Source organism: Bombina bombina, chromosome 11 (genome assembly GCF_027579735.1).
Source record: "Bombina bombina isolate aBomBom1 chromosome 11, aBomBom1.pri, whole genome shotgun sequence".
Lineage (NCBI taxonomy): Eukaryota > Metazoa > Chordata > Amphibia > Anura > Bombinatoridae > Bombina > Bombina bombina.
Window position 1 is genome coordinate 42,014,097 of NC_069509.1, and position 23,586 is coordinate 42,037,682.

At 41.0% G+C, this 23,586-nt stretch overlaps 1 protein-coding gene across 1 annotated transcript in view; it reads left to right on the forward strand.

Moving 5' to 3' along the window:
- LOC128641937 (uncharacterized) overlaps positions 1–23,586 on the forward strand; it is a 469,590-nt gene that overhangs the window by 293,498 nt on the left and 152,506 nt on the right. The window contains exon 14 of the mRNA XM_053694531.1: positions 21,591–21,902. Coding sequence (XP_053550506.1) covers positions 21,591–21,902 — 312 coding nt within the window. The remainder of the gene's footprint in view (positions 1–21,590; positions 21,903–23,586) is intronic.

Sequence of the window (23,586 nt, forward strand, 5' to 3'; positions counted from 1 at the left end):
GGACATTGTCACTAAGGAGTGGGATAGACCAGGTATTCCGTTCGCTCCCCCTCTTGTTTTTAAGAAAATGTTTCCCATATCTGACACCATAAAGGACTCATGGCAGACAGTCCCTAAGGTGGAGGGAGCTATTTCTACTCTGGCTAAGCGTACAACTATACCTATTAAAGACAGTTGTGCTTTCATTGATCCTATGGATAAAAAATTAGAGGGTCTCCTAAAGAAAATTTTTGTTCATCAAGGTTTTCTTCTTCAACCTATAGCTTGCATTGTTCCTGTAACCACTGCAGCTGCCTTTTGGTTTGAGGCTCTAGAAGAGGCTCTTCAAATGGAGACTCCACTAGAGGATATTCTGGACAGAATTAAGGCTCTTAAGCTAGCTAATTCTTTTATTACAGATGCCGCTTTTCATCTTGCTAAGTTAGCGGAAAAGAATTCAGGTTTTGCCATTTTAGCGCGTAGAGTGTTATGGCTTAAGTCCTGGTCAGCTGATGTGTCATCTAAATCTAAGCTTTTGACCATCCCTTTCAAAGGTAAGACCCTATTCGGGCCTGCACTGAAAGAGATCAGTTCAGACATCACTGGAGGGAAGGGCCATGCCCTCCCTCAGGATAAGTCAAATAAGGCACGGACCAAACAAAATAATTTTCGTTCCTTTCGAAACTTCAAGTGGTCCCACTGCTTCTTCCTCTGCTGCAATGCAAGAGGGGAACTTTGCTCAATCCAAGCCAACCTGGAGACCTAATCAGGCTTGGAACAAGGGTAAACAGGCCAAAAAGCCTGCTGCTGCCACCAAGACAGCATGAAGGGGTACCCCCCGATCCAGGACCGGATCTAGTAGGGGGCAGACGCTCTCTCTTTGCTCAGGCCTGGGCAAGAGACGTTCAGGATTCCTGGGCAGTAGAAATTGTTACCCAGGGATATCTTTTAGATTTCAAGGATTCTCCTCCAAGGGGGAGGTTCCATCTTTCTCAATTGTCTGTAAACCCGACAAAAAGAGAGGCGTTCTTACGCTGTGTCGAAGACCTTTTTACCATGGGAGTGATCTGCCCTGTTCCGAAAGCAGAACAGGGGCAGGGGTTCTACTCCAATCTGTTTGTGGTTCCCAAAAAAGAGGGAACTTTCAGACCAATTCTAGATCTCAAGATCCTAAACCTATTCCTAAGAGTCCCATCTTTCAAGATGGAGACCATTTGGACTATTCTACCAATGATCCAGGAGGGTCAATATATGACCACCGTGGACTTAAAGGATGCGTATTTACACATTCCTATCCACAAAGATCATCACCAGTTCCTCAGGTTCGCCTTCCTGTACAAGCATTACCAGTTTGTGGCTCTTCCCTTCGGGTTGGCCACGGCGCCACAAATTTTCACAAAGGTGCTAGGGTCCCTTCTGGCGGTTCTAAGATCACGGGGCATAGCAGTGGCGCCTTATCTAGATGACATCCTAATTCAGGCGTCATCTTTCCAATTAGCCAAGTCTCACACAGACTTAGTTTTGGCCTTTATAAGATCTCACGGGTGGAAGGTGAACGTAAAAAAGAGTTCTCTTTCCCCTCTCACAAGAGTTTCATTTCTAGGGACTCTGATAGACTCAGTGAACATGAAAATATTTCTGACGGAGGTCAGGAAATCAAAAATATTGTCCACCTGCCGAGCTCTTCATTCCATTCCTTGACCGTCAGTGGCTCAGTGTATGGAAGTAATCGGTCTAATGGTAGCGGCAATGGACATAGTTCCGTTTGCTCGCTTGCATCTCAGACCACTGCAACTATGCATGCTCAATCAGTGGAATGGGGATTATGTGGATTTATCTCCTCAGATAAATCTGGATCAAGAGACAAGAAACTCTCTTCTTTGGTGGTTGGCACAGGATCATCTGTCCCAGGGAATGTGTTTCCGCAGGCCAGATTGGGTTATAGTGACGACAGACGCCAGCCTTCTGGGCTGGGGTGAAGTCTGGAATTCCCTGAAAGCTCAGGGTTTGTGGACTCGGGAGGAGGGCCTCCTACCGATAAATATTCTGGAATTAAGAGCGATATTCAATGCTCTTCAGGCATGGCCTCAGCTGGCTTCGGCCAGATTCATCAGATTTCATTCGGACAAAATCACAACTGCAGCTTATATCAATCATCAGGGGGGAACAAGGAGTTCTTTAGCGATGATAGAAGTTTCAAGAATAATCCGTTGGGCAGAGGCTCACTCTTGCCATCTGTCAGCGATCTATATCCCAGGGGTAGAGAACTGGGAGGCAGATTTTCTAAGTCATCAGACTTTTCATCCGGGGGAGTGGGAACTCCATCCAGAGGTGTTTGCTCAACTGGTTCAGCTATGGGGCACACCAGAAGTGGATCTGATGGCGTCTCGTCAGAAGGCCACACTTCCTCATTACGGATCCAGGTCAAGGGATCCTAAGGCAGTACTGATAGATGCTCTAGCAGTACCCTGGTCGTTCAACCTGGCTTATGTGTTTCCACCTTTCCCTCTCCTTCCACTTCTGATTGCCAGAATCAAACAGGAGAGAGCATCAGTGATTTTGATAGCGCCTGCGTGGCCACGCAGGACTTGGTATGCAGACCTGGTGGACATGTCATCTCTTCCACCATGGTCTCTGCCACTGAGACAGGACCTTCTGATTCAAGGTCCATTCAAGCATCCAAATCTAATTTCTCTGCAACTGACTGCTTGGAGATTGAACGCTTGATTCTATCTAAGCAGGGTTTCTCTGAATCGGTCATAGATATCTTGATTCAGGCTCGAAAGCCTGCTACCAGGAAAATTTATCATAAGATATACGTAAATATCTTTTTTGGTGCAAATCCAAAGGCTACTCCTGGAATAAAATCAGGATTCCTAGGATTTTGTCTTTTCTCCAAGAGGTGAGGAAGAAGGAAGGCTGAGTCCAAGTGTCAATAAAAAGGTTTATTGCAAAGTAGGCTTTCTGGATGCAAGGTAAGCTCCAATCTTACGCGTTTCGCGCATGAGCACATGCGCTTCATCAGAGATCAAGAGGGATTGGAGAAAGGATTGTCAGCTAGTTCCTTAAAAGGACAGATATCTGCTCTGTCTATTCTGTTGCACAAGCGTCTGGCAGATATTCCAGACGTTCTGGCTTTTTGTCAGGCTTTAGCTAGAATTAAGCCTGTGTTTAAACCTGTTGCTCCGCCATGGAGCCTAATTTTAGTTCTTAAAGTTCTTCAGGGGGTTCCGTTTGAACCCATGCATTCCATAGATATTAAGCTTTTATCTTGGAAAGTTTTGTTCCTAGTTGCTATTGCTTGAAAAGTTTCTGAACTATCTGCATTACAATGTGACTCGCCTTATCTTGTTTTCCATGCTGATAAGGTGGTTTTGCGTACTAAGCCTGGGTTTCTACCTAAGATTGTTACCAACAGGAATATGAATCAGGAAATTGTTGTTCCTTCTCTGTGTCCTAATCCTTCTTCTAAGAAGGAACGTCTGTTGCACAACTTAGACGTGGTTTGTGCTTTGAAATTTTATTTGCAGGCAACCAAAGAATTTTCGTCAAACATCTTTGTTTGTTGTCTATTCTGGAAAGCGTAGGGGTCAAAAGGCTACTGCGACTTCTCTTTCCTTTTGGCTGAAAAGCATCATCCGTTTGGCTTATGAGACTGCTGGACTGCAGCCTCCTGAAAGGATTACAGCTCATTCTACTAGAGCAGTAGCTTCCACATGGGCTTTTAAAAATGATGCTTCTGCTGAACAGATTTGTAAGGCTGCGACTTGGTCTTTGCTTCATACCTTTTCAAAATTTTACAAATTTGATACTTTTGCTTCTTCGGAGGCTATTTTTGGGAGAAAGGTTTTGCAAGCAGTGGTGCCTTCTGTTTAGTTTCCTTTCTTGTCCCTCCCTTCATCTGTGTCCTAAAGTTTTGGTATTGGTATCCCACAAGTAAGGATGAATCCGTGGACTTGGTACATCATGCAAAAGAAAACAAAATTTATGCTTACCTGATAAATTTCTTTCTTTTGCGATGTACCGAGTCCACGGCCCGCCCTGTCTATTCAAGACAGATGGTATTTTTTATTAAAAACTTCAGTCACCTCTGCACCTTATAGTTTCTCCTTTTTCTTCCTTGGCCTTCGGTCGAATGACTGGGGGGTGGAGTTAAGGGGGGAGCTATATAGACAGCTCTGCTGTGGTGCTCTCTTTGCCACTTCCTGTTAGGAAGGATAATATCCCACAAGTAAGGATGAATCCGTGGACTCGGTACATCGCAAAAGAAAGAAATTTATCAGGTAAGCATAAATTTTGTTTTTTTCCCCCGGAGATGGCGGAACATTTTCTTTTTAATGGCACTGATTCACCTGCAGTTATGTGCCTGCCTGCCTATCCTGAGTGTTCAGACCGTGAATGGCACTAACAATTTTCCCCCTGCAGTGATTGTGCCCCCATGTTGTTCTTTTCGTTATAGGATTGTGCGGCTGCGCGTCCTATTACGATGCCTTTTTTACTTTTTTGGGGAATCCTTTTCTGTATCGTCCGCGGACTTCTCAGTCCTCGCACTGTTCTTTGAGATAGGCTAGTGGGGTTGTGTTTTTCCCCGGTCAATCTGCTGTGAGCTTTCCCAGACTTTTTTTCTGAAGGTTTCAGTCTCCGTTTGGCAGGTACTGCGGAGACATAGTTCCTTCTGGGTGGATGCCTGCAGGTGCCCTTGTTTTCTTTATCCAGTTCGGATTATTTACTTTCTGTTTTTTTCCTACAGGAATTTTGGGATTGCTTGATTTAACTTCTTCAATGGAAGTTTTTCTCGCATTTTCATCTGGAGTTTTGTGTGTGCTCTATTACTGACGCACGTTGCGCCTGGCTTGTCCGGCGGGAACTGCTGGTTCACTTGTTCAGTTGTTTCAGTTTTTTTTTTTAAAAAACAAAAAAAAACTACACTATTCATCATTGAGACCTTCGGGTCTGGATGTTGGAAGCGCTTGGGCTGGCCCGTGCCAGTCTGCAACCGAAGTATGAGCCGGTAGTGCCTCATCACGTCCCTTCGCATTCCTGGTTTGATGGGTGCGGTCCTTACTACTATGTTCGGTTTTAGCCTTTGAGCTGCCTTTGGGGGTTCCCCAAGAGCCTCATTGTGATTGATTAGTTTGGGATGACATGCAGGGGTGGCTAGTTTTGCCTTCCCCGCCTCTGGTAGCTTTTTATGCTTGGATTGTGTGGCTTCCCCTGGCTTTCTCCGGTGTTGCCAGTGGGGTTTACGGTCGTTCTGTCATCCCTTTGGGGTCAGGGACCGAAGTGAGCTCTATCATCTACGTTTTCATGCCTTGTGGCTGCTGTCCAGGGTTTTCTTCTTGGACTCGTGCTGCATGTTTCATTTGCAGTTTATTCCTTGGCAAGGCAGTCTGTCAACGTGTTTCTTAGGTCCCGACTTGTGGGATTCTGGTACCCTCCTCGGATCTCATTGTGAATATGGGAAGGGAGTCTAGTTCTTGCTATCTTCACTTGTCCCTGTTGTCCCCTTGGCAGGTAGGGGTTGGGTTAGGATGTTTTCCCTTGTCTCTCCTTTGGGGAGTTTGGGTGTGTCCGGTTGGATACCTGGTTGCGAGGACGGGCTTTTGGGCTTCTTTTCTAAGGAGTCTTTTGCCCTATTGTCCTCATTTGTGTCTAGACCTGTTTAAACGTCCCCCCTTTTTGTCTTTGCATTTGCAGGCTTTTCTCGGCACTGGGTTTTTGCCTGTTAGTCACCTTGCTGACTGTGTTGAGGGGGTTTGAGAGGTTGTCTCTCGGGTTTTTTAACCTTTTTTTTCTTGGGAGCTCTGGAAGGTCTGTCTTGCTTTTTCTCCTTTGACTTGTATCTCGCCACTTGGGGGTTCAGAGCCTGGACATTCGTCTGCAGATTGGTTTAGGGATCCTGGGGACGCGTGCTTCATGTCTCGTGTCTTCCTCCGGGGGTCTCTTGTTCTCTGTGGATATGGTGGATCCTGGTGGTCCTTGTTTTCTCGGACATGAGTTTGCCCGTTGGGATTTTGTATCCTTCGTTTTCTTGGAGGTTTATCCCAGGGTTCTGGTCGCTTTTTCTTAAGGCGACTGGTTGTTTCCTCCCTCTTTCTTTGCGTGGAGGTGGGTTCCTGTTCAAGATTCAGTGTGCACACTTTTCTTTAAAATAATTACTCCTATTGCCCCAACAGCATAACTCGGCAGGTAATTTAGGAAAGCTGGAGTTGCGGTTATGGGAGTTTTGCTCTGCATCAAGTTTTCGATGTATTTCTACACACCAATTCACAGGCTTTTCTTATTCCAGGTAGAAGCTGCAGGTAGATTAACGCGTGTCGGCTCTACAGGCCAGAATCAAGCCTGTATTTAAACCTATTGCTCCGCCATGGAGTTTGAATTTAGTTCTTAATGTTCTTCAAGGGGTTCCGTTTGAACCCATGCATTCCATAGATATTATGTTGAAATGATTTTTATTATTATTATTTGGTTACAACATCTTAAAACAATACAGAACTTTTCGCATTACCCCATTAGTACAATAGGATTTAAATAAAGGTTATTACACATCAAAACTCATTGGGATTACAGGTTACATAACTCTCATGAACGCATATCTTCCTATGTTTGATACCCTGCGTAGTTTCCCCATCCTTATGTACTTTTTACTGCCTTCATATTTTGCACATCCTAACTAACCATCCCTCCCCCCCCCCCTTACCCACCCTCTCCCTATCAGGAGGTGCCATTTTACCTCTTAACAAACCTACCAGTCTTCTCGAGGTGGTGACATCCCGCTAACTCCGCTATTCTCTCTCGTGGAGGGAGACTCTCTATCTCTAGAATAGGCTATCCCATTAAGTCCAGTACCTAGTTGTCCCCTAGTCTTTCCTTCTTGGTTATTCCCTGAACCTTAGTACCCAATAAAACCAAGTCTTTTGAAATTGTTCAGTCTGTCCTTGTGCCCATGCAGTCAGTTCTGACAATGTGTAGGTCTCCTTGATTTTTCCTATCACTTCCTGCCATAAAGGCACTCCCTCCTTCCAATGTCTGGCTATACATATTCTTAAGCACGTGCAAACTATTTTTATAAATCTATTAATTGCTGTGTTGAAAGGTTTCACCCTTTCATGGAGTAAAGCCTGCGACATGGTAAGATTCACTCTCTCATCTAATAAGTTGCTAATTAATTCGGACAGCTTCCTCCATAGCGCCTGAACGTCCTGACACTCCCACCACATATGTTTATATGTACCTCTCTCTTGACAGCCTCTATAGCAGCATCCGTTAAATCCTATGGAGAAATGAGCTGTTCTCTCCGGTGTCAAGTACCATCTAAACATCACCTTTATACAATTCTCCCTCATATCTGCACTAATCAGGCCTCTATAGGAGTTCGCTATCAGTTCGTTCCATTCCTCATCCTCCCACGTCTCCAATGTATCTCTTTCCCATTTTTTTGTCATTGTTAGTTCGATATCTCGTTTAGCTTTCTGGAGTAGGACATATATCCTGGAAATCAGTTTTTTCCCCCTATTGGGGCTCACCATCAATTTCTCAAACTCAGTGAGCTGTTGGGTTTGTGTGTCCTTCCTATATGTTGCTAAGGTTGAACTAATTTGCAAATACATAAACCAGTGTAGCTGCTCTGGGTTTATTCGGTCTCTAATTGAGTTAAATGAAAGTAATTTAGTGCCCGTATAGAAGTCTGCCACTCTATACAACCCCTTATTTGCCCATTTGTCCACTGTCCTTCTTAACTCTTTTGGTATAAGAAACTTAATCGGTCTCAGCCCTGAATCATTCCTAATCAAATGCATCTTTTTCGTGATTCCCTCCCACAAACCTATTGCATCAACCGTTATTGGTGACCTATACTCCTTTGACTTCAAGCGTCCTTCAAGATCCCACAGAATATCCGCCGCTCTAGTACTACCCATTATTTCCGCCTCCACCTGCGGCCATATCAGCTCGTTTCCTTCTTTCCCCAATGTAACTGTCTGCGCCAACTTAGCAGCCTGGTAGTACTCCACCAGGTTTGGGACTCCCACTCCTCCTACTTGTCTGTGCAGCGTTAGCAACTTGGCAGCTATTCTCGGTCTCCCATCTCCCCTTATAAATTTCAGTACATCAGTCTGTAACGCCTGTAGTTCTGACAGCGGTATATTAATCGGTATAGCCCTGAATAAGTACATTAATCTTGGGAGTACATTCATTTTTATGGATACCATTTTCCCATACCATGAGAAATTACATTTTCTCCATCTCCTCAGATCATTTCTGATCGCTTTATACACAGGAATGAAATTTAATTTGTATAGATCTGCCACTTTATCGCCTATCTTGACCCCCAAATATGTGATATAGTTTTTCGTCCAATTAATTGCAAAATTTAGTTCGATTAATTTTTTGGTGTGGGGGGGTAAATTAATCGCAAGTGCCTCACATTTACCAGAATTTATTTTGTAACCCGAGATTCCCGAGTATGCATCTAATAGTCTGTACAAATACGGCAACGAGCTCATGGGTCTGGTGATTGTCAATAGGACATCATCAGCGAATAGCATGGTTTTATATTCCGAAGCTCCTATTTTCGCTCCCTCAATTTCCTTCATGTTCCTAATATTAGCTGCTAGCGGTTCTATACAAATTGCAAATATCAGTGGCGACAGCGGGCAGCCCTGTCGTGTCCCATTCTTGATATCTATATGTCTTGAGAGGTATCCCGCCGCCCCCACCACCGCTGTCGGATTGGAATAAATGCTTCCTAAAGCTTGTATGAATGCCCCCCTAAATCCCATGGCCGTAAGAACCCGAAACATGAACTTCCAGTCTACCCTGTCGAACGCTTTCTCTGCGTCTAGCGACAGGAGTAGAGCTGGAGTCTCTGATGTCTTTAAGTAATCTAACAAGGTAAGCGTTCTTCGAACATTGTCTGGTGCTTCCCTATCCTTGACAAACCCTACTTGATCTTGGTGAATCAATGTAGGTAAGATCTTTTTCAGTCTGTTGGCCATTATCTTAGCGAAAATTTTGATGTCATGATTGATCAGGGAGATCGGTCTATAATTTTGGCATAGCCTTGCGTTCTTCCCACTCTTGGGTATTACTATTATCTTTGCTTGGAGCATCTCCCCAGGCATTGTCTTACCCGCCAAGATCCCGTTACATAAGTTAGTCAAATGGGGTGTCAATTCTTTTTTAAATACTTTATAGTATTCGCCTATCAGTCCGTCAGGGCCTGCCGCTTTGCCAACTTTTAAATCTTTGATTACCCCCACTACTTCTCCCATAGTGATATTAGCATTAAGGCTCTCTAGATCCTCTTCCTTTATAGTTTTTAAGTTGGCTTTATCTTAAAACTCGCTTATCTTAGTGTCAGTATTATCACCCTTAACTTTGTTCCCGTCATATAATTTCTCATAAAACTGAGCAAAGTTATCTGCAATCTCTTGTGGATTCGTGGTCGTCACCCCCTGTGCGTTCTCTATCTTGGGAATTGAGAAGAGCCTATTTCTCTCTCTTAGTTTGTGTGCTAAATATCGGTCCGGTTTGTTCGCAAACACGAAGTAATTAGCTTTTAGCCGCATAGCAGCTCTCACTGAGGTCTCATTTAATAACGTAGCTAGTTCCCTTCTGTTTAAGCACAGATTCCTATATACTCTCTCAGATAAATTACGCTGATGTTCCTTCTCTAGTTGCTCTACCTCCCTCAGTAATGCAGCTGCCAGTGCAGTCATTTTTTTGGTCTGCACTGCTTTTTCCTTAATCAACAATGCTCTCATGACCGCTTTATGAGCTGCCCATGTAATTAACGGATTATCGACTGAATTCTCATTTAATTCCCAGTATTCTGACAGTGCTTTTTGTATCCTACCAAATACCTCTGGGTCTTTTAATAGGGTTGGGTTGTATGTCCACGATCTTTGCCTAGAGAAGTGCACTAGCCCCGCCAACTCCAGAAGTACCATGGAGTGGTCAGACCATACACAAGTTTGAGTTTGTGAAGTAACTAAGTTCGGCACCAGGATCTGACTAACAAATATATAGTCGAGTGTCGTGTAAGTCTTGTGAGCTGGCGAATAGTAAGTATAGTCATGTGTTGAGTTACCTAATGCTTCCCAAGAATCTACCAGCCCATGTTCCCCCAATGAGCCCTGGATGGATTTGATCACACTATTATGTCTGTGCTGTTTGCTTGATATCTTTGTTCCCTCCGGTCCCCCAAAAGAGGTCATGTTAACATTGAAGTCTCCCGCCACTATTAATTTGGTCTGTGACCATTGTGTAAGTGTTGCAGATAGTCTCGAGAAGAACAAATTTTGTGACTCATTCGGTGCGTACACATTGCAGAGCGTCACCTTCGTACCCTGTATTGCTCCCTGGACGACTATATACCGTCCCTCGTTATGTCTAATTACCCTATCTAACTCGAAATCCAGTGATCTATGTATTAAAATTGAAACCCCCCGTTTTTTGGTGTCTGTCGTGGCGTGAAAATGGGACGGAAAGTGGTGTGACCAAAATTTGGGGATATTTGAGTTAACAAAATGCGTCTCTTGTAAAAAAATTATTTTGGCTCTAGCTTTCAAATACTGTGATATGGCCGTCCTTCTTTTAATGTCTGTGTTGAGACCTCTCGCGTTATGCGAAAGAAGTACAAAATTAAGCGTCATTATCAATCTGTAGTCTCCCTGTCCTCTGTCTGCCACCTCCAGCTCTCAAGTATTTCCTTAGTGTAAGTAAAGTGGCCTGTCTCCCATCGTATTTTCCTATTCTAATTTCTACGCTTGACATTCTCCATCTCCTCCACTCTCTCCTATTCTTGATTGGCACCCCCTGATAAAAAACAGTTATTAACATCCCAAAACACAACATATAAACAAAAACTTTCATTGTAATAACAACATAATGCATTACGATAACCTACCTAGGCAGGCAGTACAAATACATTTCAACTATACTTATTAACTTTTAAGGCTAACATTTATTTCAGCTGAAGTCTCTTCAAACCATATGAAGCAGCAGACTAACCCTATTTGGAATACATCTGACCATCCTCTGTTGGACTCATCTGGTATATCAAGAGCACAAATAAATGTCTGCACAAAATAATTTTATTTCAAGTCTGTTAAAATGTCCGTCACCACTTTATGTGGCTAGATCTTTTGCAATAGTTCACATTTTAACCCTTTGGTTTTAAGCACTTACATATGGAGCAAATAAAATAACCTTACCATTATCTCTACAGTATCCTATATCACTATTAACACTTTATATAACATAAACTTATACTCATCTGTCCGATGACTGGAAATGCCCTTGAGTCTCTAATTCTCAGCCTCCTAATTATGGAAGACTGCAAACTCTACAGAAAGTTCGGGGCATATCTCACCCCCCTCCTATGCCGCTATCTTCTTCTTTCTCTCTATCTGTAGTAAAAGAAGATCTCGAGTACCTCAAGTTTTCCGCTTCTTTTCTGGTACTTTGGTCCATTTCTTCTGGAAAGGTGGCCTCTCTCCCTCCTCTTTTCTTGCTGAAGTCTGCTGGTGTGATAGATCTGGGATGTCTAGTTTCAGTCTTCTGCAGATATCTGGCATTTCCTCCGGTTCTTTGATGGATATCAGTTTATTTTCCCAGGTTATGTGTAAGGCAAGAGGGAAGCCCCATCTATATGGTATTTGGGCCTTCCGTAGTTGCGTAGTAAGGGGTCTAAGGGCACCCCGTCTCTGCAAGGTCCTTAAGCATAAGTCCTGAAAAAATTGCACCACGTTACCCTGGTGTTTAAATGTAGGATTTCTCCTAGCTGCCATCAGAATTTCCTCTTTCTCTTGGTATTTAAGCATCTTGATAATGATATCACGTGGTGGTTCCTCACCCTTAGGTTTAGGCCGTAGTGCTCTATGAGCCCGTTCCATTTGGAATTTATTTTCATCTTCACTCCCCGTTATTCCTTGGAACAAGCTGGTTAAGTAATTATTCAGTTCCTTAGGAGTCACCGCTTCTGGAACACCTTTCAGCCTTATATTACACCGGCGACTCCTGTTTTCCAGAACTTCCAGCTTGTCGTAAATATCTTCTATATCTTGTCGTTGAGCATTCGACTGAGTTACTACATCATTTAAGCCCTCTGCCAAAGTATCCCCATTCTCTTCAAGTATGTTAATTCTAGAGCCAAGTTCTCCCATTTCTTGTTTAAGATCATTCAAGCTACTGGTAACTGTGTTTTGTAGCGTTTCCATTTTCTCCAGAAGTTTCTCAAAATTAATGGCGATGTCTTGTTTGGACACCAAGTGATCTAAATCGGCCCTTGTTAGCGGGGTTTGGGTATTTGACTCCGGGGCGTCAGCCATTATGTCAGCATGTCCCCCATCAGATCTGGGTGAAAGTTGTTCTGGGGATCTCTCACTTCTACCAGTTTTAAAGAATATAGGAGCTGTGGTTTGCTTGCCTAATGGCGTGGCCTTTGTATTCCTCTTAGCTGTCATATTAATTCTCCTCCACTGCTCTCAGGTTCACTCTTCCTAGCAGTTATGCAGCTCACTACACACTCAGTTCAAATAGCACCTCTGTTCCTTATGCGTAAGCTACTTGGTTTTTATGTTAAAGATACTGCCTCTCATGCAGTGTGCTTCTCTAGTGTTCAGCTCTTATATGTGATTGAATTAAGAGTAGGCCGCAATCTGTGAGCGTGTGCAGCTTGTTTTCATGTCCACTTGTTGTAACTACATGCCAGAGTTGTGGTTGCATACGCTCTCCAAAGGGGGCTTGAGGTCTGGGGACTATTAACGCTGCTGTTTTGCTGCTTGCCTCTGCATAGTACAATAGCGCCTGTTTTATACTGTGTGTTGTTAATTTGCCCCACGCTAGATATTGGCCTCTCGCTGCCGGACCTCTTTCCTCATATGGCTATTTGCGCTATCCATATTTTGTCCCCCTTAATTGTACCTTTTGGTTGTTATTTTGAGTTCCTTCAGCGCCCGTTGTCAGGCCACGGGGGTTACCGCCATTGATCTCCGCTCTGTATATTAAGCAGTTCCGTCTGACACGCTATCTTGAAGAAGCGTTACCACTCACTGCTGCTCCGTCTCCTTCACACATATTGACCCCTGCTCTCCGGTCTCTGCTGTGGTGGCTTAAAGTCCCTTCATCTGCTGCCTTTATAGCCCAATAGCCTCTTTTAAACTTTGCACTGCCTGGAGCTCCACATTTAAGCAGCCATTTCTCGGCTCTTCCAGGCTCCGCCCCCCATTCCATAGATATTAAAGGGACACTCAATCAAAATTAAACTTTCATAATTCAGATAGAGCATGCCATTTCAAACAACTTTCCAATTTACTTCCATTAACAAAATGTGCACATTCTTTTTATATTTAAACGTTTTGAGTCACCAGCTCCTTCTGAGCATGTGAAAGAATAAGTGTGTATGCATTTGTGAATGGCTGATGGCTGTCACATGGTACGTGTATGCATTTGTGATTGGCTGATGGCTGTCACATGGTACAGGGGGAGTGGAAAAAGACATAACTTTTAAAATTGTGAGAGAAAAAAATCTACTACTCATTTGAAGTTCAGACTAAGTGCTATTGCATTGTCTTGTTATCTTGTATTTGTAGATTATGCAAATCTACTGTGTTGACTGGTCCTTTAAGCTGTTATCTTGGAAAGTTTTGTTTTTAGTTGCTATCTCTTCTGCTCGAAGAGTTTCTGAGCTTTCTGCGTTACAATGTGATTCACCTTATCTTATATTCCATTCTGATAAGGTGGTTTTACGTACTAAACCTGGATTCCTTCCTAAGGTTGTTTCAAATAAGAATATTAATCAGGAAATTGTTGTTCCTTCCTTATGTCCTAATCCTTCTTCTAAGAAGGAACGTCTGTTACATAATTTGGACGTGGTTTGTGCTTTGAAGTTTTACTTACAAGCGACCAAGGATTTCCGTCAAACATCTTCTCTTTTTGTTGTTTATTCTGGAAAGCGTAGGGGTCAAAAAGCTACGGCTACCTCTCTCTCTTTTTGGCTGAAAAGCATCATCCGCCTGGCAACGAGACTGCTGGATAGCAGCCTCCTGAAAAAATTATGGCTCATTCCACTAGAGCTGTGGCTTCCACATGGGCTTTTAAAAACGATGCTTCTGTTGAACAGATTTGTAAGGCTGCGACTTGGTCCTCCCTTCATACTTTTTCCAAATTTTAAAAATGTGATACTTTTGCTTCTTCTGAGGCTATTTTTGGGAGAAAGTTTCTTCAAGCAGTGGTCGCTTCCGTTTAGGTATCTGTCTTGTCCTTCCCGTTCATCCGTGTCCTGTTGCTTTGGTATTGTATCCCACAAGTAAGGATGAATCCGTGGACTCGTCGTATCTTGTAGAAGAAAAGGAAATTTATGCTTACCTGATAAATTGATTTCTTCTACGATACGACGAGTCCACGGCCCGCCCTGTCATTTTAGGACAGAATTTATTTTATTTTTTATGAAAACTTCAGTCACCTCTGCACCTTTTTAGTTTCTCCTTTCTCTTCCTATACCTTCGGTCGAATGACTGGGGGGTGGAGTCAAGGGAGGAACTATATAGACAGCTCTGCTGTGGTGCTCTTTGCCACTTCCATGATAGCAGGAGGATAATATCCCACAAGTAAGGATGAATCCGTGGACTCGTCGTATCGTAGAATAAATCAATTTATCAGGTAAGCATAAATTTCCTTTTTCTGCCTGCAGAATATTTTTCCTTGCTTGTGTGGCACCCTCAGACTTCTGTGGACTGGGGTGTGGGACTTGGTCTGTTTTGTCCTGTTAGTCGCGGTCAGGGTATTTTCCCTTGGCGACCTGGTTTTTCATAGAGTTGACGCTTGTCCACGTTGCTTCACTGTTTATGTCTGTTGGTCCTTGAGATTCGTTTGTTTCTCACCTGGTCCTTCTCCTTGTGTTTCTGATTATGTCCTTTTTATAGAGACACATGGTCAACAAATGGAGTTGGGTTGTCTCCTTGAAGCCCTGGGGTTTTTGTCCCTCTGTTCAGTTTTGTGTTTTCCCTCTGGGAAATGTTAGTCGGGGTTCTCTAGTTGGTTTGCAGGGCCGCGGCTGGGCTGTTGCCCTTGAGAGATGGTGTCCTTGAGGTCCGTATCTCGGTTGTGTCTACTCGTGGTAACTATCCAGGTTCTATGGGCTGTCGGTAGATTTGTGTCCATGGGGTCGTTTTCTTCAATGGTTATTGTTCCCTGTTTTCGTACGAAACGGGACTTTGTTTTTTGGGAATGTGTTTTTTAGGTGGTGCCTTCATATGGTCCGCCTCTTACCCTTCCGTTTTGGCTTTCTGTCTCCTCTTTGAATTGGGTATAAATTTCCCATAAGTAATGAATGTGGCTGTGGACTCTTTCCCATTAGGAAGAAAAACATAAATTATGCTTACCTGATAATTTCCTTTTCTTCTGTGGGAGAGAGTCCACATCCCCCGCCTGTTTTTGATGCGTTGTTGTTTTTCATCTTCTGGCACCCTCTTACCTTGATGCTTCTTCCACTGTTCCTTGTTCCTCGGCTGAATGACTGGGGGATACGGGAAGTGGGAGGAATATTTAAGCCTTTGGCTGGTGGGTCTTTGCCTCCTCCTGGTGGCCAGGTTCTTATTTCTCATAAGTAATGAATGCGGCTGTGGACTCTTTCCCAGGGAAGAAAAGGAAATTATCAGGTAAGCATAATTTAGGTTATTCAGAGTAGGAAAGTATGAACCTCTATATAATATAAGTGCTAACAGTTAATATAATAAATATAAATAACTGACAACTTAGCTAGAACTGTAGATATTATAAGAGCTAGTTATATTAACAGACAGACCACGAGTTATATTAATAGACTGAACCATATATTTGAAAAAGTAAACTCATAGATAGATTCACATTTGCAAACACTAAGTATTGAGCTAGTTGTACTCTTGAAGTATTGTGTTACAGTAATTTAGGTTATTAGTGTTGGGAACATAAATATATATACCATACACTATGGCATAGACATAAACACATAATAATAAACACATAATATGCACTATAGTATACACATTCAATTGCAAACACTAATTCTTTGACCCATAGTACTCCTAAAGGGGCCTTTTTATCAAAGGTCTGTCGGATCTGATCCGACAGTGCGGATCAGGTCCGACGGACCTCGCTTAATGCGGAGAGCAACACGCTCTCCGTATTCAGCATTTTCCATTGTACCCTCCAAGTATTGGTGCTTGGTTTAGGGACAGATATAAGATAAAGAAGCATGTCTATGTACACAGTGTGATAAAGTAATGAGATCCAATTATACCTACAGATATAAGATAAAGAAGCATGTATATGTACACAGTGTGATAAAGTAATGAGATCTGATTATACCTACAGATATAAGATAAAGAAACATGTATATGTACACAGTGTGATAAAGTAATGAGATCTGATTATACCTACAGATATAAGATAAAGAAGCATGTATATGTACACAGTGTGATAAAGTAATGAGATCTGATTATACCTACAGATATAAGATAAAGACACATGTATATGTACACAATGTGATAAAGTAATGAGATCTGATTATACCTACAGATATAAGATAAAGACACATGTATATGTACACAATGTGATAAAGTAATGAGATCTGATTATATCTACAGATATAAGATAAAGACACATGTATATATACACAGTGTGATACAGTAATGAGATCTGATTATACATACAGATATAAGATAAAGACACATGTATATGTACACAATGTGATAAAGTAATGAGATCTGATTATACCTACAGATATAAGATACAGACACATGTATATGTACACAGTGTGATACAGTAATGAGATCTGATTATACCTACAAATATAAGATACAGACACATGTATATGTACACAATGTGATAAAGTAATGAGATCTGATTATACCTACAGATATAAGATAAAGACGCATGTATATGTACACAGTGTGATAAAGTAATGAGATCTGATTATATCTACAGATATAAGATAAAGACACATGTATATATACACAGTGTGATACAGTAATGAGATCTGATTATACATACAGATATAAGATAAAGACACATGTATATGTACACAATGTGATAAAGTAATGAGATCTGATTATACCTACAGATATAAGATAAAGACGCATGTATATGTACACAGTGTGATACAGTAATGAGATCTGATTATACCTAAAAATATAAGATACAGACACATGTATATGTACACAATGTGATAAAGTATTGAGATCTGATTATACCTACAGATATAAGATAAAGAAGCATGTATATGTACACAGTGTGATACAGTAGTGAGATCTGACTATACCTACAAATATAAGATACAGACACATGTATATGTACACAATGTGATAAAGTAATGAGATCTGATTATACCTACAGATATAAGATAAAGACACATGTATATGTACACATTGTGATAAAGTAATGAGATCTGATTATACCTACAGATATAAGATACAGACACATGTATATGTACACAGTGTGATAAAGTAATGAGATCTGATTATACCTACAGATATAAGATAAAGACACATGTATATATATATATATATATATATATACAATGTGATACAGGATTGAGATCTGATTATACCTACAAGCTCAACCCATTTTATTAGGTTGTGGCTCCAAAACACAAAATCAGTTAATTCATACACACAGTTAAACCTTAAATGCAAATTCTCATACATTTTATACTCTGCAGTTGGTAAAAAGTAATTAGAAACACATTTACATCAAGGGAAAAACTATTTTACAGTATACTGTCCCTTTAAGCTTTATACCGTAGGATATCTTTGCCTCCTCCTGGTGTCCAAGAGATGAATTCCCAACAGAAAGGATTTTCATGGATTCTCACTACCAAGAAAGACAGGAATTTATCAGAATGCATAAATTATGTTTTAATGTGTAATGAAGTGATATTTATCACTCAAATAAATGTGTGTTCAAATGTTTAATTATTATTAATTAGTTGTATTCTACATCTTTAACTGAAGGTGAAGTGAGCTTTCTTTTGTAACAAATATTGGTCGATGGGATTGATGGAGCATTATTTGTGACCTTGTGTTTTATAGTTGTGCAGCATTTCTTAATCAGGTACAAATATACTGCTGAATATCAATGTTTACAAATGCAAGCTACTTCTTGCACTGAATTCCTATTGGTCGCCGGTTAATTTAAATTTGACTGGTCTTTTTTTACTTTATTTTCTCACTACAAGCTTTAAAAAGACCCATTTATGGGCTGAAACACGTAGATTTTTGCTGTTTTTTCTTTCTTTTCTTTTTGTTCTGTTTTGTATCAGAATGAGAATATTCACCAGCAGGGCCCCCAACAGATGCTAACATATCCAGTCATCAGCCAGGAATACCCAGAGTACTGCAAGAGGTGGTTTACCTCTTCTGTAATAGTCCTTTTCTTTTTTTAGTGATCATAGACATTTTATAGAATATAATAAAGGTAGTTTTTCTGAAAAGAGCTATAGTGCACTTACAGGGATATGAAACCCCAAATGTTTCTTTTATGATTCAGATAGATCTTGTGATTTTAAACAACTTACTAATTTACTTCTATTATCGATTGTTCTTTGTTCTCTTGGTATCTTTTGTTGAAAAGCAGGGATGTATCCTTAGGAGTCTGTCCATTTGTGGAGCACGATATGGCAGCAGTTTTACATGAATGTTATCCATCTGCAAGAGCACTAAGTGTCAGCACTATTTCCTGCCATGTAGTGCTCCAGATACTACCTAGGAATCTCTTCAGCACAGAATTTCATGGTAATGAAGCAAATTTGCTACTAGACGTAAATTGGAAACTTTCCTTTAATTGGAAGTGAGAGTCCATGAGAACATTCATAACATTTCCTGGCCATCAGGAGGAGGCAATGACACCCAACAAAGCTTCATGGAGGTGGGCATAGCGAGGTGCTCTGTAAAAGAAATGAAGTTTTCAACATGGATTTGGCTTTTTGAAAGCTGGGGATGATATAACCATGTAAATCTCAGTTGGGTCTCCCATGCCTCTTTCCAGCTTACTAAATCCCCTGTCTGATAACGCAGTGTGACTCACACTAAATTACAGACTTAACATAGGTAAGTTTTCCCCTTTCTCATTGCAACTTGTCTAATAGAGAGGTGGTGTAAGGTTGTGTCCCTGTTTAATAAGTGCACTGTGCACATCATTTTTCCCAATACAACAGGCCGTGACCTGTCATAATCAGACCAGTGGAAACGGTAGCTAGCCATACCTTAGGGTGTGTTTATGGCTGGAGGGAAGTGCTGTTATACAGGACACAGACATTAATATACAGTCCTTGTGTATGGATGCCATATCAATCAGACATAATGATATTGTTAAGTAAGTAATAAGAGCAAATATACTGGGGAAATCATTGCTCAGCAAAACGTCTATACGTCAGTTCATATACAAAAATAAACAGAGGAGCAGTAAGCAAATACAGGAGGGTGAGACTAGACTACACATTTAATCGAAAAACTCCATCCCTCATAAACCACGAATATCCAGTGAGGAGTCATATAGGGAGAGTATAAGGATATCCATGTAACCATGTTTTTGGCTGGGATCGTTCTTCAATTCTCCTATATAGTTATATGTGTTTTTTTACAAGATAACTTTGAAATAATCATGGATTTTATTTATGTCACAAATTTAGCATGGATATTTCATCTTTTTTTTTACGTAATGATATTGTGACACGCGATGGTGTTTTATGATTACCTCCGCACTAGTATTTGATACCGGTGATCTGGTCAATTTATACAACATGCATGCAGGCCCATCTCAGATGCAATTCTGTTGGATGAGTTATGATTACTACAGCCTGCAGGCCTTTGTACGAAATAGGTCATAGTGGTGGGCAGAGACATAGATTCCAGATTCTACTGCAGGGTCTGGAAGACTTATCTCCACTGTTGCGGCCAGCGTGGTTTCTCAAGGCAGAGAGTGAAAACTCCACGTATCTTACAGTTTCTCTAGGAGGGTCTGGAGATGGGCCTGTCTGCCAGTTCTCTTAAGGGTCAGATCTCTGCCCTTTCTTTTCTGTTTCATAAGAAGCTGGCTTGTTTGCCAGATATTCAGGCATTTGTTCAGTCTTTGGCCAGAATTAGACCTGTTTTCAAACCTGTTGCTCCTTCTTGGTGCCTAAATTTAGTTCTTAGTGTTCTTCAGAGGGCTCCGTTTGAGCCTCTGCATGCTGTTGATATTAAGTTACTTACCTGGTAGGACAAAAATAGGTTTTCTACCTAAGATAGTAAATTAACTGTGAGACTGTGGTTCCTTTACTTTGTCTCAATCTGTCATCCTCTAAGGATAGGTTGCTGCATAACCTGAATGTGGTCAGGGCATTAAAGTTGTACCTTTAAGCTACTAAGGAACTTTGTCAGTCATCTTCCTTGTTCGTCCTGTATACTGGTAAGCACAAAGGGCACAAAGGGCCAGGAAATGTTATGAATGTTCTCATGGACTCTCACTTCCAATTAAAGGAAAGTTTCCAAGGGCGCTTTCTTTTTTGTTGCAAAGTCTGATTTGCATGGCCTATGAGGAGGCGGGTTTAGAGCCCCCTTTCAGAATTACAACCCATTCCACTCGTACGGTTTCTATTTCTTGGGCCTTCAAGAATGAGGCCTCCGTTGCACAGATTTGCAAGCTGCAACATGGTCTTCGCTGCACACTTTCACAAAGTTCTATAGATTTGATGTTTTTGCCTCAGCAGAGGCTTCTTTTGAGAGAAGGGTTCTAGTACTTAGGATAGCCTTCCCTACTTTACCCCTGGAACATTTGTGCACTTGCGGCTTGGGTATTAGTTTCCCATAGGTTATGAATGTTCTTGTGGACTCTCACTGCCAATAGAATGAAAATAAAAAGTATTCTTACATGATAATTTTATTACTTTCTTGGCAGTAAGTGTCCACGACCCTGCCGTAATGCACAATTGTAGTGGCAGCAGTCGTTTGTGCCTTTGCACCGCTTGTATCTCTCTTCACTTTTCCTTATCCTCAGCTTAAACTACTGGGAGGGTATGGGAAGTGGGAGGGATATTTAAGCTTTGTTGGGATGTCTTTGCCTCCTCCTAGTGGCCAGTAAGTTTATGAATGTTCTCGTGGACTCTCACTGCCAAGAAGGAAATTAAGTTATCAGGTAAGAATCTTTTTTTTATTTTTTAAAATTCTATTCTTTCTGAATCGTAAAAGAGTTTTTTTTGGTTTAATATCCATTCAAAACCTTCCTCTTTCTTGAGAGCTCAATTGGACAGGGACACACTGATTTGAGTAATGAACTCATATTCTGAAATGGAAAGAAGCTAAGATCCAACAAAAGTTACCAAAATAAAAAGGTAAAGGTGAAAACAGAAGTAAACTCAAAATTATGTATTTGTAAAAGTATGCACTGTGTAAATCATGGAAGTTTATGTTCTACTCCCTTATCAATTTAAAAAATATTACATATTACAAAACCTGCTGAATTCAGTTTTTTTCTTAAAAAAAGGATTATCCTGTTTTAAAATTGTTTTCTTTCTTTTAAGCAAATATAGGTAGTTAAAGAATCATCTGTCCAATCTCTATAATATATATTAATTTTACACATTTGCTTTCTAGCAAAACCTAAAGTCCTGGACCCTATAAAATTAAGTCTGTGTGACTCAGGAGAGGTGATGTACTCACTGAATCTGCTGGGATTTTATCCAAAAGATATTGATATTTGCTGGGAATGTGGAACCGACCAGTCACTAAAAAGTCTTAAATCCCAAGAACATCTACAAGAAAATTCTGATATGACATTTAATGTCCAGAGTGAGTGTAAAGTTACAGGAAAATCTCTCAAAAATCCAAACTTTAAAGTGCGGGTAACCTGGAAGCACAGCTCTATGGATGTTATGGAATTCAGAGAAATGTCTGCAACAGATGCAGGTAAGAAATCATGCTGTGAATAAGCTAGAAGTTGTGCCCAGGGTTATATTGCAAAAGTCAGTTGTATAAATCCTCCCCATTGTGGAATTTCTTCCTATAAAATATTAAAGACACAGTGTAGTTATTCATTCTTTATTTCATGTAAAAGAGGGCATTTAAATAGCACATTTTGGGGTTGATCACAATCTATCAACTTGGGCCTTTTGTTTTATTTTTATTATTTTTTTGGTTGAAAAGGCCACTTTTTGATTTGTTGTGATAACAATAGCATATTTCTTTCCAATGGCATGGAGAGTAAACATATTCATTCTAATTACTAGTGGTAATTCAACTCCTGACCACCAGTAGGAGGCAAAGAACACCCCAGCAGAGCTGTTAAGTATCACTCCTACTTCCCATAAGCCCCAGTCATTCTTTGTCTTATACATCGGGAGGATGTGCGAAGATGGTGTCTGAAGATATTTAATCCTTTAATGGGTACTTTGCCCTGCAAGCAAGGATTGAGGCTATGCTGTGTCCATGTAATTTTCTTTAGTAAAAGTAATGGTGGCTTTTGGCAATTAGAAGACAGCAAGGTAGTCCTTGCTTAACTTTTAACATCTATGCTACCCCTCTATAGAAAATCAGGGTTGGTTACTCTGTTTTTCTTTTTCTACAGGTCCCTGTCAGAGGTCAGCTGAGTCTGTTATACCTGAGACGCTGTTCCTGCCCTGCAGCTGGATCCACAGGTAAGTGCTCTCCCTTCTATGTGAGGACTCAGCACTTTGGAGGCTAATACCTCAGTGGATATTTATGGGACATAATTATCTCTTCTATTTGGGGATACATGTAAGGGCTTCATGACAGGGCACTGTTTTCTGCTAGGAGGTGAAGGGGTTAATTGACTCGTTTTTTTTTTTGTTTTTTTTTAATGAGAGTGAGACATTGTTTGGGCTACATAGTTATGTTGCCCTTATTATTTATACATGAGACATCTTGTGTGGGGTATGTTTTTTGAGCTATACGCTCTACGGACATGTTTTTTCAGGCTGCACTTTGTTTGAGAGACTTCAGCGCAGCGTAACTCGAGCGCTTTTTACTTATACCGCTCTGCAGCTTCCTTTAGCAGTGGTGGAGAGCGGAGCGTACTACTCAGGTAGATTGAGCTACCTGACAATTTGAGAAGTATACAGCAGATCAGTGATCTGTGTTTTCCAGCTGACTTTAGATAGCAGTTTTGTTTCTAAGACTGCTTAGTGGTAATCGTCTTCTGGTCTCAGGAGTGGTGAGTCCTCAGCAGAGCTGAGGTATAGAGGTGCCACTGATTGATTTAATTTTTTTTTCTTATCAGGCAGCAGCTTTGAGTGCTCAAAGTAGATTTTATATATATATATATATATATATATATATATATATATATATATATAAATATATTAAGTTGAGTGTTGGACTATTGAAATAAATTTAGATTCTCCTGTTAACAAATGTTTATATTGCTTGGAGTCTCAGATCATTCCTCCTGTGCAGTTTTGCTCCACATATGTAAATAAAATGATGTTGTCTAAAACTAAAGATACCTTCTCAGAGACATCTGTCTCTCAGGATAATGTTGTCCTTGCTATGCCTCAGCTTTCACTTTAAACGTCCCAAGCTTTAGCAGTTTCACATGCAGTGCCCTGCAGTTCCTCTCAACCTGTTCCTGTGG